This window comes from Hippopotamus amphibius, chromosome 1, assembly GCF_030028045.1.
Source record: "Hippopotamus amphibius kiboko isolate mHipAmp2 chromosome 1, mHipAmp2.hap2, whole genome shotgun sequence".
Taxonomy (NCBI): domain Eukaryota; kingdom Metazoa; phylum Chordata; class Mammalia; order Artiodactyla; family Hippopotamidae; genus Hippopotamus; species Hippopotamus amphibius.
The window spans coordinates 239,645,189-239,658,153 of record NC_080186.1 but is presented as its reverse complement, the minus strand read 5'-3'; the positions used below and the strand labels follow the sequence as shown (position 1 = coordinate 239,658,153).

General features: G+C 45.2%; 1 protein-coding gene across 4 annotated transcripts in view; it reads left to right on the top strand.

Annotated features, from left to right (window-relative positions):
- Positions 1-6,583: 6,583 nt before the first annotated feature.
- Positions 6,584-12,965, top strand: part of NNT (nicotinamide nucleotide transhydrogenase) — an 80,456-nt gene continuing 74,074 nt past the window's right edge. Inside the window, exons 1-2 of one of the 4 annotated variants that reach the window (XM_057743798.1) lie at positions 6,584-6,737; positions 10,971-11,174. In XM_057743798.1, the coding sequence (XP_057599781.1) occupies positions 11,018-11,174 (157 nt within the window). In that variant the 5' untranslated portion in view covers positions 6,584-6,737; positions 10,971-11,017. Of the gene's footprint in view, positions 6,738-6,945; positions 7,041-7,534; positions 7,712-10,970; positions 11,175-12,965 lie in introns of those variants that run through there. The other 3 variants (XM_057743793.1, XM_057743805.1, XM_057743785.1) reach the window with 3 other exon arrangements.

Here is a 12,965-nt window from a genome sequence, read left to right as displayed (position 1 = left end):
TCTACATTTGTGTCAGCAATGTTTCTTGTTGATGTGCTTTTAGATGTATCAGTTAACCTCAAGCCAGTTTCTTCATCTTAAAACAGGAATAACAATACCTACTTCAGAGTTATTAAGATGATTAAATGAAGTATCACATGTGAAAGTGCTATGTATACATTTATTTATTTATGGCTGTGTTGGGTCTTCATTGCTGCGTGAGGGCTTTCTCTAGTTGTGGAGAACAGGGGCTGCTCTTCTGTGGAGCATGGGCTCTGGACGTGTGGGCTTCAGTAGTTGTGGCACATGGGCTCAGTAGTTGTGGTGCACGGGCTTAGTTGCTCCGCTGCATGTGGCATCTTCCTGGACCAGGGCTCGAGCCTGTGTCCCCTGCATTGGCAGGCGGATTCTTAACCACTGAGCCACCAGGGAAGTCCCTGAAAGTGCTATGTAAACTATGAAATATTACATAGATTTTATCTATTCTTAGGGTCCTAAAATGGCATGCCCTATGCTTTTGTACTCTTGAGCCCATTATGGGGATTAAGAAATCAAGAATCCTTAATCATTGCTATGGATTTATAGGTACTTTTCAGGTCTGCCAAGTTTAAGCTCTGGAATAAATTCTTCCCTGAAGCTATTTAAAATGTTTGAGTTAATGCCATAAATTATTGTAATTGGTCCTTTACCCAAAGCCACCACAGAGAAGATATGCCAGCTAAAGTATCATCTAGCGGTAGGGTGAGCAATGCATTGCTGAGAGTACCTGGGCCATTCTATGGATAAAAAGACCAGCAGAGAGGGGAATCTGACAATTCACAGGCCTAATAAATATTGGCAGTGCTGAATAAAGGTGAGATGGTATGGAGGGAGGATGAAAAACATCTTTACCCCCAAATTTAGGATGGCCTCTTGAACCATCACCATTTGCTTCACTCTACTTCAGAAAAGCCCCACTAATGAAAAATCATTTCATGGAACTGGTTTCTTGTTTAGTGGGCAAGAAACCCATAAGTGTGACAAACTTATGCCACAGGGGAAGAGGCACTTAGGAATACTTCTAACAAGTTGAATCTATGCTACTTTTATACTTTAGATTCGGGGAGTAGGTAGACTTTGTCTCTGTATTATCACATTAGTTAATATTAACTTTATTTCGAATTTAACTAAGAAAATTTTCAAAAATACTTACAGCTAATTTGAAAGAATTTTACATACTCACCTGTGTACCTACCATCTAGATTCTTTTTTTTTTTTTAACTTTATTTATTGGCTGCATTGGGTCTTCATTGCTTTGTGCAGTCTTTCTCTAGTTATAGGCTTTCTCTAGTTGTGAAGAGTAGCAGGGGCTACTCTTTGCTGTGGTGCTTAGGCTTCTCATTGTGGTGGCTTCTCTTGTTGCGAAGCACGGGCTCTCGAGGCATGGTCTTCAGTAGTTGCTGCCATGTGGGCTGAGCAGTTGTGGCTCGCAGGCTCTAGAGCGTAGGCTCAGTTGTTGTGGTGTGTAGGCTTCCTTGTTCCACAGCATGTGGGATCTTCCTAGACCAGGGATTGAACCCATGTCCCCTGCATTGGCAGGTGGATTCTTAACCACTGCACAACCAGGGAAGTCCCTACCACCTAGATTCTATCACTAATATTTTACTATACCTGCCAGGCTTATTTTTTATTCTGTTTATTTATTTTTGGCTCCTGGACAGGGACTTGAACCCTGGACTCTCCAGGCTTATTTTTTAAATTAAATATTTTAGTTTGAGATAATTGTTGATTAATATGCAGTTGTAAAAAATAATACAAGAAGAATATTTATACTTTTTACCTAGCTCTCCCCAATGGTAGCATCTTGCAAAACTATAGTACACTGTCACACACAGCATATTGACATTGATACAGTCGAGGTACAGAACATTTTCATCATCATAAGGATCTCTCCTGTTGCCTTTTTATAGCCACATCCACCCTCACCTCCTCCTTAACTCCGAAAACTACTAATCTGTTCTCTAGTTCCATAATTTTGTTATTTCAAGAAGGCTTTATAAATGGCATCATACAGTATGTAACCTTTCGAAATTGGCTTTTTTCTTTAAGCATAATTCTCTGGAGAGTCATCCAAACTGTTGTGTGTATCAATACTTCATTTCTTTTCATTGCTGAGAAGCATTCCATTGTAAGGATGTACCACAGTCTGTTCAACCACTCCCCTGTTGAAGCACATCTGGTTTCTTTCCAGTTTTGGACTATTATGAATAAAGCTACTATGAACATTGATGTACAGGGTTTTGTGTGAACATACATTTTCATTTCCCTGGGATAAATGCCCAGGAGTATAATTTCTGGGTCATATGGTAGTTGCAAGTTTAGTGTGTATGTGTCTGTGTGTTTTTATAAATTTATTTATTTATTTATTTTTATTTTTGGCTGCGTTGGGTCTTCACTGCTGCCCACAGGCTTTCTCTAGTTGCAGAGAGTGGTGGCTACTCTTCGTTGTTGTGCGCGGGCTTCTCATTGCAGTGGCTTCTTTTGCTGCAGAGCATGCGCTCTAGGCTTGCGGGCTTCCGTAGTTGAGGTTCGTGGGCTCTAGAGTGCTGGCTCAGTAGTTGTTGTTCACAGGCTTAGCTGCTCCTCAGCATGTGGACTCTTTCCTGACCAGGGATTGAACCCATGTCCCCTGCATTGGCAGGTGGATTCTTACCCAATGCACCACCTGGAAAGTCAGCAAATTTAGTTTTTTAAGAAATCATCAAACTGTTTTCCAGTGTGGAGTACCATTTTACATTGTCATTAGTAATGTGTAAGTGATCCAGCTTCTCCCCATCGTCGCCAGCATTTGGTATTGTCGCTGTCTTTATTTTTGACATTCGTATAGATGTGTAGTAATGTCTCATTGTGGTTTTAATTTTCATTTCCTTAATGGCTAGTGATGTTGAACATCTTTTCATGTGCTTATACCCCTCGTTGATGAAATATCTCTTTATGCCTTTTGCTCATTTTCTGTTTGGATTTTTAAAAACTGTTGAGTTTTGAGAGTTCTTTATATATTGTAGGTGCAAGTCCTTTGTAGATCAGGAGGGAGTTTTCTCATGTTGAGCTTAAGATACTTGTGCATATCTCAGTGGAAATGACCAGCAGGCAGTTGGTTGCCCGAGTCTGGAGGTGAGGAGAGAGACTTGGGCTGAGTTGTGATAGCACAGCTGACAGTAAACTGGAAATAAGACAATATCAGCGTTAACAGGAAAGAGGGCCAAGAAAACATTTGCACATTTCAGAGGTGAAAGACTTGAGCATGAATGGTTAAAGAAGTAGGAGCTGATAGGAAAGTGGTAAGATGAAAACCAACGAAAACCAGAATCTGGTTTTTGCTTTTCTGTTTTGTAACATCTAGCCTTAAAAAAAGATCTACGAAGAGATGATGTTCACAAAACTGCTTAAAAAGTATTTGAACTAGAGTTTTCATCAGATGCAATATTTAAAAAGTATGAACATGTTAACTGCTATTATGGAGTTTATGATCAAGTAGTTTGATAATGGTAATTATGTAATATATAGCTATATTTTTTAAAAAATTGAAGGGAAAATTCAATTAGGTTGTCTTTATTAAAAAAGTAAACAACTTTATAGGAAAATTCTTCTAATTACTAATACAAAACAACTTTCACCTGCAGATACTCCAAATAATTCGAACTTTCACTTTAAACTCAAGAGCTAGTAAACCTACCCATGTTAAAAAAACCAGCAAAAGCGCCTCTTTACATTTTGTACTCTTAAACACACAGACTGCCCCTGTAGTGGGTTGAGCAGTGTCTCCCCAAAATTTGTGACCACCATCATTTGAAATTAGCTAAGGATCGCATCCTGATTTAGGGTGGACCTTAAATCCACTGACTGATGTCGTTATAAGAGGAAGAAGAGGGAGATTTGGGCACAGAGAGACACACAGAATAGGCAGTAATGTGGAGAGGAGGCAGAGATTGGAGTGATGTGTCTGCAAACCAAGGAACACCAGGGGTTGCTGACAACCAGAAGCCTTCTCCACAAGCTAGGAGAGAGGTGTGGGACATTTTCTCCCTCAGAGCCTCCAGAGGAATCAACCCTGCTGACACTTTGACTTCAGACTTCTGGCCTCCAGAACTGTGAGAGAGTACATTTCTGTTGTTTTTAGGCCACCCAGATTGTGGTAATTTGTTACAGCAGCCCTTGGATACTAATACAGCTCCTATCCCTCACCATCTTCCCAGGCCCCCAAAGATATCATTAAATAATTGTTTCTATTCATTAAAAAAATATGGATTTTTATCATTGGCACTTACTACATGGACAGAACAAAGGTATGCTTAGAGCTGGTGTTTTAGATGCTTACAATTCTAAGTGCAAACTAGCTTCGCTTACCTTAAATTGCCAGTTATTTAACTTTGTGCTGGCTGTTTAATGTCAGTTCTCCTCTATCCTCTTCCTATTAATGTTGATTAGTGTCAGTTCATTTAGTTGGTTAGTATTTGCTTCCTACAATCAAACACACTTTTGATTGGTCTGCCTGAGAGAAGAGGGCTGAGATTGAGATTAGTGACTTGTTGCTTTGAAACCTGTCAAGTGTCTGCATAATTAAAGATCCCCAGAGTCTAAGCATATTATCTCATTGGAGTTGTTTACTTTGCTAATAATTACTTATAAAAGGGAAGACGAAAAAACAAACTGCTGATAACTGTTTAACCTAAGCACCGCAATGAAAATATTAAATTGACCTGTTCTCTGGCCTTGTCTTAACTAGATGCAGGGTTTTGGTAGCATGTTGCCTATATAGTTCAGTTTTTGATCACATACTTTCTCAGGCATTGTTTACATTTTGATTTTTGGCTGTTGGGCACCTCTGTGGTTTGAGGCTTCAAAGCTGACCCTAATGGTGTGTTACACTCTTCTAAAGATTTGTCTTTTTTGCTATGGATAGATTAGGACTCTAAATATGAAATACTACCTTTAAGCATTTGTGGGTACAACGTCTCCAAAGTTTAGCGGGATTAAATTTTGATGTGTATCAATTTAAAAATATATTTAAAATTAAAATATCAATCAGAGAACAATCTGTAGTGAAAATCTGCCTATATGTGAGAAGTACTGTTCTAAGTGGGGGTTGAAGGCTGGGAAAGCCAAGGAGGAAGGAGCAGATATCAAAATGGACAAAGTCCTCAGCACCTTAAATAGGGGATATAAAATCTTTGCAAAAATTTTATACAAGACAGTGTCTAAGATTCAGAAGCAACTAACTTAAAACAAACTTTTGGAACTATTCCAATTTTCTTTGGTAATTCCAATGAATATGTTGTAATTATTATGTAGGAGTTTAAAGCCTAAAACACAATCTTCCAAATGACAAATGTTTTTATCTGGAGCAATGCACCCAAATTATGTTGGACAAAGGAGCATAATGCATTTTTAAAATTACCATATACTTTTTAACAGAAAAAGTGAGAATCGGTATGTCCTCTTCAGATGTGTTCTCCTGTGATGTAAGCACAAATAAGTCAACTTAAAGAAGCCACTGAGCATTTACTTAAACCGGGGTTTCTCAGTCTTAGCACTACTGACGCTTGGGGCCAGATGATTCCTGGCTGTAAGGGGCTGTGCTGTGTAACGCAGGGTGTCCAGCAGCATCCTCTACCCATTCGATGCCGCCCCTTTCCAGCTGTGATGACCAAAATGTCCCCAGACGCTGTGGCACAAGATTGTCCCCAGCTGGGAACCACTGACTTTTAAGCCTTGGGAGAGGAAAGAAGCAAATTCCTGCTCCCCTTCCCCCCACCCACCCACGTGGTTTAAACCGACCTGTTTTTTCCCGTTTTACTGAGATATAATGGACATACAGCACTGCACATGTTTAGCGCCTACACCATGATGACTTGACTTACGTATACTGCGAAAGGAGCTTAGTTTCAATCCTCGTCAATTACTCCTGCCTCCCTGTACTTGCAGTGCCTTGAGCCTGTCTCTAGGGTTGCACTTACCACGGTTCATCATTATTTTAAAACACGGGACCGTGTCCTTTCCTGACTGCGAACTCTTCCAGGACAGGAACAGTGTTTCTACCCCGTCTGCCTGCAGTGGATGTCCTCAAGGTGAATGACGTCTCGTGTTGGTTAAACACAAGAAACGTTCCCAGAGTGAGGGTTTCCCTGTCTCTTATGTCTTCTCAAGGATACGGAATATCTGTTTGCCTCCTGCCTTTGAGAGTCACGGTTTTTTAACTCATCTTAAGTATTTCAATGAAAGTGAAAAAGCAGTGGCCATAGCGACACTTCCTGATGATTCAGCCCTGGATGAGCGAAGCAATGCACAGTCCGTCCTATCCCCCCACGCTGCATCAGAAGACCCCTGCGGGCGAGGCAGCACACGCCGTGCCGTCTCACGGCCCCCGAGCAGCCGCGCGGACGTCCGCCCGGGCCGGGCCGGGCCACTCCTGCAGCCCCGGCCACCGGCCCCTCCCGCGGGCGCGCGTCCGCCCTCGGGCCTCGACCCCGGCTCAGGGGCGCCGAACTCCACCCCTGCGTCCGCCCCGTCCCCGCCCGCCCCCACCCCCTCGGCCGCCCCCCGCTCTCGTCCGGCTCGTCCCGTGCGGAGCTCCGCTGTTGCGCCAGCGCGCCGGAGGACAGCCGGGCGCCGCAGCGGCGCCCCTGGTTCCGGAGGGACGCCAGAGGGGCGGCGGCCCCGGGCGCCCGGCTCCGCAGGGGAGGGCCCGCGCAGCCCGCGGACCCCCGCGCCCGCCGCAGGTGTGCCTGACGGTCGCCGGCCGAGGGGGCGCGGCGAGGCGGGCGGGGGGCCGCAGGTCGCGCCCGGGACGGAGAGGCTGGGCGCCGCCGCGGAGGAGCGGGAAGGGCCTCTCGGGGTGACGCGGCGCCGCGCGCCGAGGGCCAGGTCGTGAGGTGGCGGCCCCACCCGGAGCGAGGCCGGCGGGCGGGGGGCGGGGCCGGGCGCGGTCACGTGGGCGCCCCGCCGCGGGGCTGTGCTTCCGGGTCGGAGGCGCCGCGCCTCAGGGCCGGAGCCCGGGTCGGCCAGCGCGGCCTCCCCGCCAGGTGAGCGCCGGGGGCTGCGCGGAGATCCCGGGGGCCGCGGGCCGGGAAGAGCGAGCCCTGCGCCCCGAGGCCGCCTGGCTCGTGTCAGGCGGGGGCGACGTGCCGGCGGGGAGTGGGTCTCGGGCGCGGGGAGGCCGCGGAGGGCGGCGGGCGCGACCGGAGCGGGGAGGGAGGTCACGGAGGACTCTCGGTGCGGCGCGCGCCCGGAGGGCCTGCCGCCGACGCCCCGACACCGTGCTTGGGCCCGGGGGAGCGGGGGGCGCGTGCTGGCTGGAGACGGGGAGGGGGGACGCCGTGTGTGGGGCGGGGCGGGCCGCCGGTGCTCGGCGCCGACTCGAACTCCCGCGGCGGCGGGGCTTGGACGCCGGCTCGGCCAGCCAGCTTCCGGGGGAGGGTGTACAGAGCGGCCCCGGGCCGCCGCCCGCCCGCGGCCGAGGAGCGGCTGAGGGAGGAGCGCTGAGGGAGGAGCCGCGCCGGTGGCCGGCGGCGCGGTCACGGGGCCTGGCCGTCTCAGCTTCGGTAGGGTGCTGTGTCCTTGGCTGCTGTGTCCCGCCGGGGAAGCGTGGCTTGTGTATGGCAGACGCAGGCGTCCTTTATTCGCCCTCTGGTGCGAGGAGTCCTTAAGGAGTCTGTCTGTAAGGCGTCTCGTGGGACAGGCGCTGTTGGGAACGGTGAGGCTTGTGTGCTTTTGCTTAAGATGTTTCCCTCTTCGAGGCACCCCGTCTGTTTGCAGACTTTGGCTGTTGAGCGCGTGTGCGTGAATTGAATGGGCAGTTGAGGGTTGCTTTCTTGTCAGCAAGGGTGCTCGGGGTGCTTGCTTCTGCTGATGGTGTCCCCTCTCCGTAAAGCTACACAGCATTTCGTTTTTAAAGGAGGTTTCCTGAAACTCCTTGGAGAATGTGTTCATAGATCTCCAGGCTTCAAGGTACCTAGCGCTAGTTATTCATTCACTCGGTCACACAATACTTGCTTATTTCCTGTTTTGTGCGAGGCACTGGGCCAGAGGCAATACCAAAGTGAACACTGATAGCGATAAAGATACTGTGTCCTTTTAATCCTCACCCTGCAAGGTAGGTGCTGTTGTTATTTTCCCCATTTTACAGTGGTGAAATCAGATACAAGGGAGTTAAGTGACTTGCTAAGGTGACCCAGCTAACGCTTTGCGGAGTGGGGGCTTCCAGCCGTGAGTTCACCCTCTTAGCCTCTGTGCTGTCCTCTCTCAGGTGCTTGCCTCCAAGGATTTTAGTCTATTGGGGGAGATATTTACCAAGATAATTTACATTAAATGGCTGTATGAATGCCATACTAAAAAAAAAACACCATTTTTTTTTCAATCTTGAGTTGTAAAGTTTTGCTTCATTGCTTAAAAGCCATAGAAGCACATGAATAATAAAAGAGCAGAGAACTTTAAAGCAAAGATAGGGGAAAATGTGACAATTAAGATGGAATACAGTTGGCTTTTGAATAATGGCCCTCTGTATCTGCAGTTGCTCCCCATCCAAGGACTGAGCCAACCACGGACTGTGTATATTGTAGTTTTTACTGTTGAAAAATAGCCACCTGTCCCCACTGGTCAAGAGTCAACTGTACTGTCTTTGGTGTAAACAAGTACTAGGCTATGATAACATGGTTCAAATATTCTCTGAATACCTTTCAAGGTCATTTTTTATTTGATTTAGGCTTAGTGACATTTTCTTGCCACGAAACTACTTCTTGATCACTGTCCTGTATGCTGATAACGTGAATCAAGTGGAATTTTGGGGAGAAATTGGTCTCTGAAGGTCTTGGCCCTTTTGATGTCTGATGCCAAGGCTCTGCTCAACATCAGATTACCATTTTTCAAGTAGGCAACGCAGATTTTCCAGACTCCAGGCCATGACACAGGATTTCAGCTTTAAAGCATTGCAAAATCTCATCTAATCATAAAACTTCCAGAGCCTGATGGGGCCCTACAAAGGCGCTTTCCTGTGCCCCTTTTATAGATGAGCAGACTGAGGTGCTGAGAGGTTCAGGTCAGACAGCGGGCGAGTGGCAGGCTTAGACGATACCCGGGCTGTATTATAACCAGCTTTGTTCTTTTGCTGAAGAGGTCTGGGTAAGCCTGACCAGTGAGAATGGTGGTTATTGGGGGAGCTGGGATGATCCGAGAAGGGAAACTAGGGTAAGTGAGGGGGTTGGGCTAGGACTAGGTCCTTGGTCATGGTAGGACAGAATCTCCCTCGAGACAAGAATTATCTTTTATTTATCTTTGTATCTCTCTCAGTTCTTGGGGTAGATTCAGGGAATGTTTCCAATGGGTGGCTGAATTTTAAACTTGTTTGCTCTCCATTCTCAGCCATGAATAACCCTAGAAGTGACCCATAAATGAAAGCGGAGGGTATTTATTGACTCAGGAATGCTTTAGGACTGCGATGAAATGACACATATGGAAATACTCTGAACATGTAAAACCTATTCGAATGCAGAGAGTTACTCACATTTTTGATTGCGTGCCTGAACACATCTTGCGTGCTCCCTCTTCCTTAGCTCTTTTCATAGTATTCTCTCCTTGTCAGATGCCTTTGCCTTCCTTTCCTTCGCCCTGTAGGAGGACATGATCTCCTTTGATGCCTTGAACTTCGCATTTGTGTTACTCTGCTTTCCGTGTTATTACTTGTTGACTTTTCTTATCTCCAAGTCTGTGACCTACTCCAGTGTAATTCTACAGATGTTCTTAATGGCTGTGCCTCTGAGACTCAGCCCTTGGTACATGTTTGTTGAATTAAAGGGCATTTTAAGAATAAGCACTACCTGGATCGAGCGCTTTTGTTCCCAGTGTTGCTTTCTGGTATTTGTAGGAAGTTGCTTCAGGGAGTTGTGACAGTAGTTATGATATGAAAAATGTTAGACTCTTCTTCCTCTGGAGGCTGTAAGTACGTTTATGGAGTCTGCTGGGTTTGGGTGCTGGGCCCCAGGAGGGCGGGTATGTTGGGGCAGAGCCTAGAGGCATAGTTAGTAGAGTTAGCTGAGGCCGCCTGATAGAGTTCCAGGTCCTCTACTTCCCATTTTTGAAGAAAAGAGGCCATTGAGAATCAGGGGAATGGTGGGAGTGCCTTCCATGTACCCCTGGGGATCTGCCGTGGAGGGTGGTGGAAGTAACCACTGCAGCCTCCAAAACAGTCAAGGTCATTGACACTTCACCTAGCTCAATTACAGCTGGCAAAAACTGGCCACGTGTGAGAACCACTGACAGAATTCCTAGTTATGCCCACATCTGCAAGCACAAACCTATGTGATAAAGTTAGCCATGGAATTTTTCTTTCTTTTTTTAAATTGGAGTCATATTCCATGCATGTTTAATTTTCTTGAGATGTATACGTGGCAAACATGACTCTCTCGTTCACTCAGTCAGTCTGTGTTTGGAGGGTGTCTCTCAGGGTGAATGTCCTGCTGTACTGGAAAGGATGTCAGTGTTGTCTGTACAGCATGGTGGCTAAACAAGTACTACTGTACTGTACAGTATTTTAGATGATCTAAGGGAATTTAAGGGTAATTTTCATTTTATGCAATTTTTGCTGGACAAGCAGACTTAGACTATAACTTTCAGGTAAGATGTGACTGGACTTTATAGCTTTTTTTTTTTTTTAAACTTTCCAGCTACATTAAGGATCACTTAGACTTATGTGACCTAGCTTGGGATCGAATAGTGAGTTTATAACTACAGTTTAAGTGGGAAAACGGATTCCAAATTTTAAATACCTGAATTGGAAACAAACTTTTGAAGCATCGTCAGTAAGTAAAGGACTGGCAAATAAATTAATTTGTAGATGCCCACATTTAACTTCTATCTTCCAGCCTCTTTGAATTAGCTTTTTTTTTTTTTGTTTTTGATGTGCAAAAGACAAAGTATGTTTTTCTCAGCACATAAATGTTTTGTTTTCTTTCCTTTAGTGATTTACCTTCAAGGAAATTGGAGACTCAGGAAGTTGGGAACTCCTATGAATATGGCGAACCTACTGAAAACAGTGGTGACTGGTTGTTCGTGCCCTTTTCTTAGCAGTTTGGGGTCCTGTAAGGTTCTACCTGGGAAGAAGGATTTTTTACGAACATTTCATACTCATCAGGTGCTGTGGTGTAAAGCCCCTGTGAAACCAGGTAAAGTCTCACTTCACATCGTAGGAGCCAGTAGATCTCCTGATGATAGACAAAATATGCCAGGCAGTGCTTGTGAGTGATCATTTGGAGTAAAAAACCAAAAGAATGCTTTCTTATATTTTCCATGTGTGGGAGTTCCTGACTGTCAGTGCTAACAGAGAAGAAAATATAATAGACAAAGAAAAATGTTAAAGCATTTGAGTCATACCCAGGAACCTATGGCTCATAGTAGCCATTTTTAGCAGCTCTTCCTCTTTCCTAGTTGGTATTGGGGAATTGTATCATATATGGCTCAGCTGTGCTCAAAAATTAGGAACCAAGTGTATTCATTGATCTGCATTAATGTTTCTTGATTTAGTAAATGGCAGCTTCATGGCAGTTGCTCAGGTCAGAAACCTTGGAGTCATTCCAGACCCTCACAATAGGTATAGTTAGCTCTACCTTGTATCTAGAGTCTGTCCTCTTCTCACCATTACCATGGTTATCATCCTGGTCCAAGCCACCATCATCTGTCACCTGGACTATTGCTTGCGTCTTCTAAGTGGTCTCTGTGTTTTCGACTTCTGTCCCTGCCAACAGTCTGTTCTGTACGTGACAGTGAGGATAATCGTTTTGAAATGAAAGATCATGTCACTCTTCTATTCAAGATTTGCAACTAGCTTTCTAGCTCACATGGAGTAAGAGCTGAAGTCTTCCAAGGGCCTACAAGGCCTTCCCTGCTAGGACCCCCACTTGCTCCTGTTCTGGGGTGCAAGCCAGAAGGAGGAGAGTGTAAAAGGGAACATTCTAAGCTGAGACAGATCCCTTTAAGCATCTTGCCCAAAGACCCTCCTGGCACTCTGTGTATATAGCTCATTGGCCAGAACTAAGACGGGTGGCTGTGTGTAGTTCTAAGGGACACTTGAACATTTAGTCTCTTGTTCTAGATGGCAACATAATCACATAACAATAGCATTCTGTTGTTCTTAGGGGAGGAACAGCATGGATATTTGGGAGAAGCCAGAAGTGTTTCCCATTTAGAATAATCCGTTTTTGTTTGTAGGGTTGTTTCTGCACTATGGCCTAAACTGCTAGGTCTTTTGAGTTCTTATGTCTGCCTTTAGATTCCACAGCTCTTTCCTTGTTCTCACGTGACAAGTCGCTATTGGCAGGGTACCTGCTTCTGAGAGCCCTGGGCCTTACCTTCAGATTTTTTTAGTGTTCTGGAAAGCCAGATTATCCAGTGTGCTAAAATTGTGTGTAAAGTAAAAGGCAATAAGTACATTGAGCACATGGGAACTGTCCTTGTGAGTGAAGGCGCGGACTTCAAGATCTCTGTGTCAACTTTGTGTAAGACTTTAACTTCTGGTTCTTGACTATTTCCTAAATAATTGTTTTTTTATCTCTAAAAGATAAGGATTCTGTTTATTCCTTAATATAACCATACTTTCATCACCCCATTGAAAAGCATGAAAAGTAGTTTGTCAGAATTAATATTTTCTCAATTTATTTTTTTTTAGTAGTTGCCTTATTCAAACTATGATCCAAACAGGGTCCATATGTTGTGTGTGCTTGCTTGTCTCTTAGGTCTCTTTTGGTCTGTATGTTTCTCTCCTCTGTTTTCTTTTTAATTTATTTGTTAAAGAATTTAGTTGTCCTGTAGAATTTCTCACACTAGGTTTAGCTTATTGAATTCCCTTAGTATTGTTTAGCCAGTTTCTCTGTCCCTTGTATTTTCTGTGATGTTTAGCTAGATCTAGAGGCTTGATCAGTCTCAGGTTTGCTTTTTCTGGCAAGTTTATGTCATAGGTG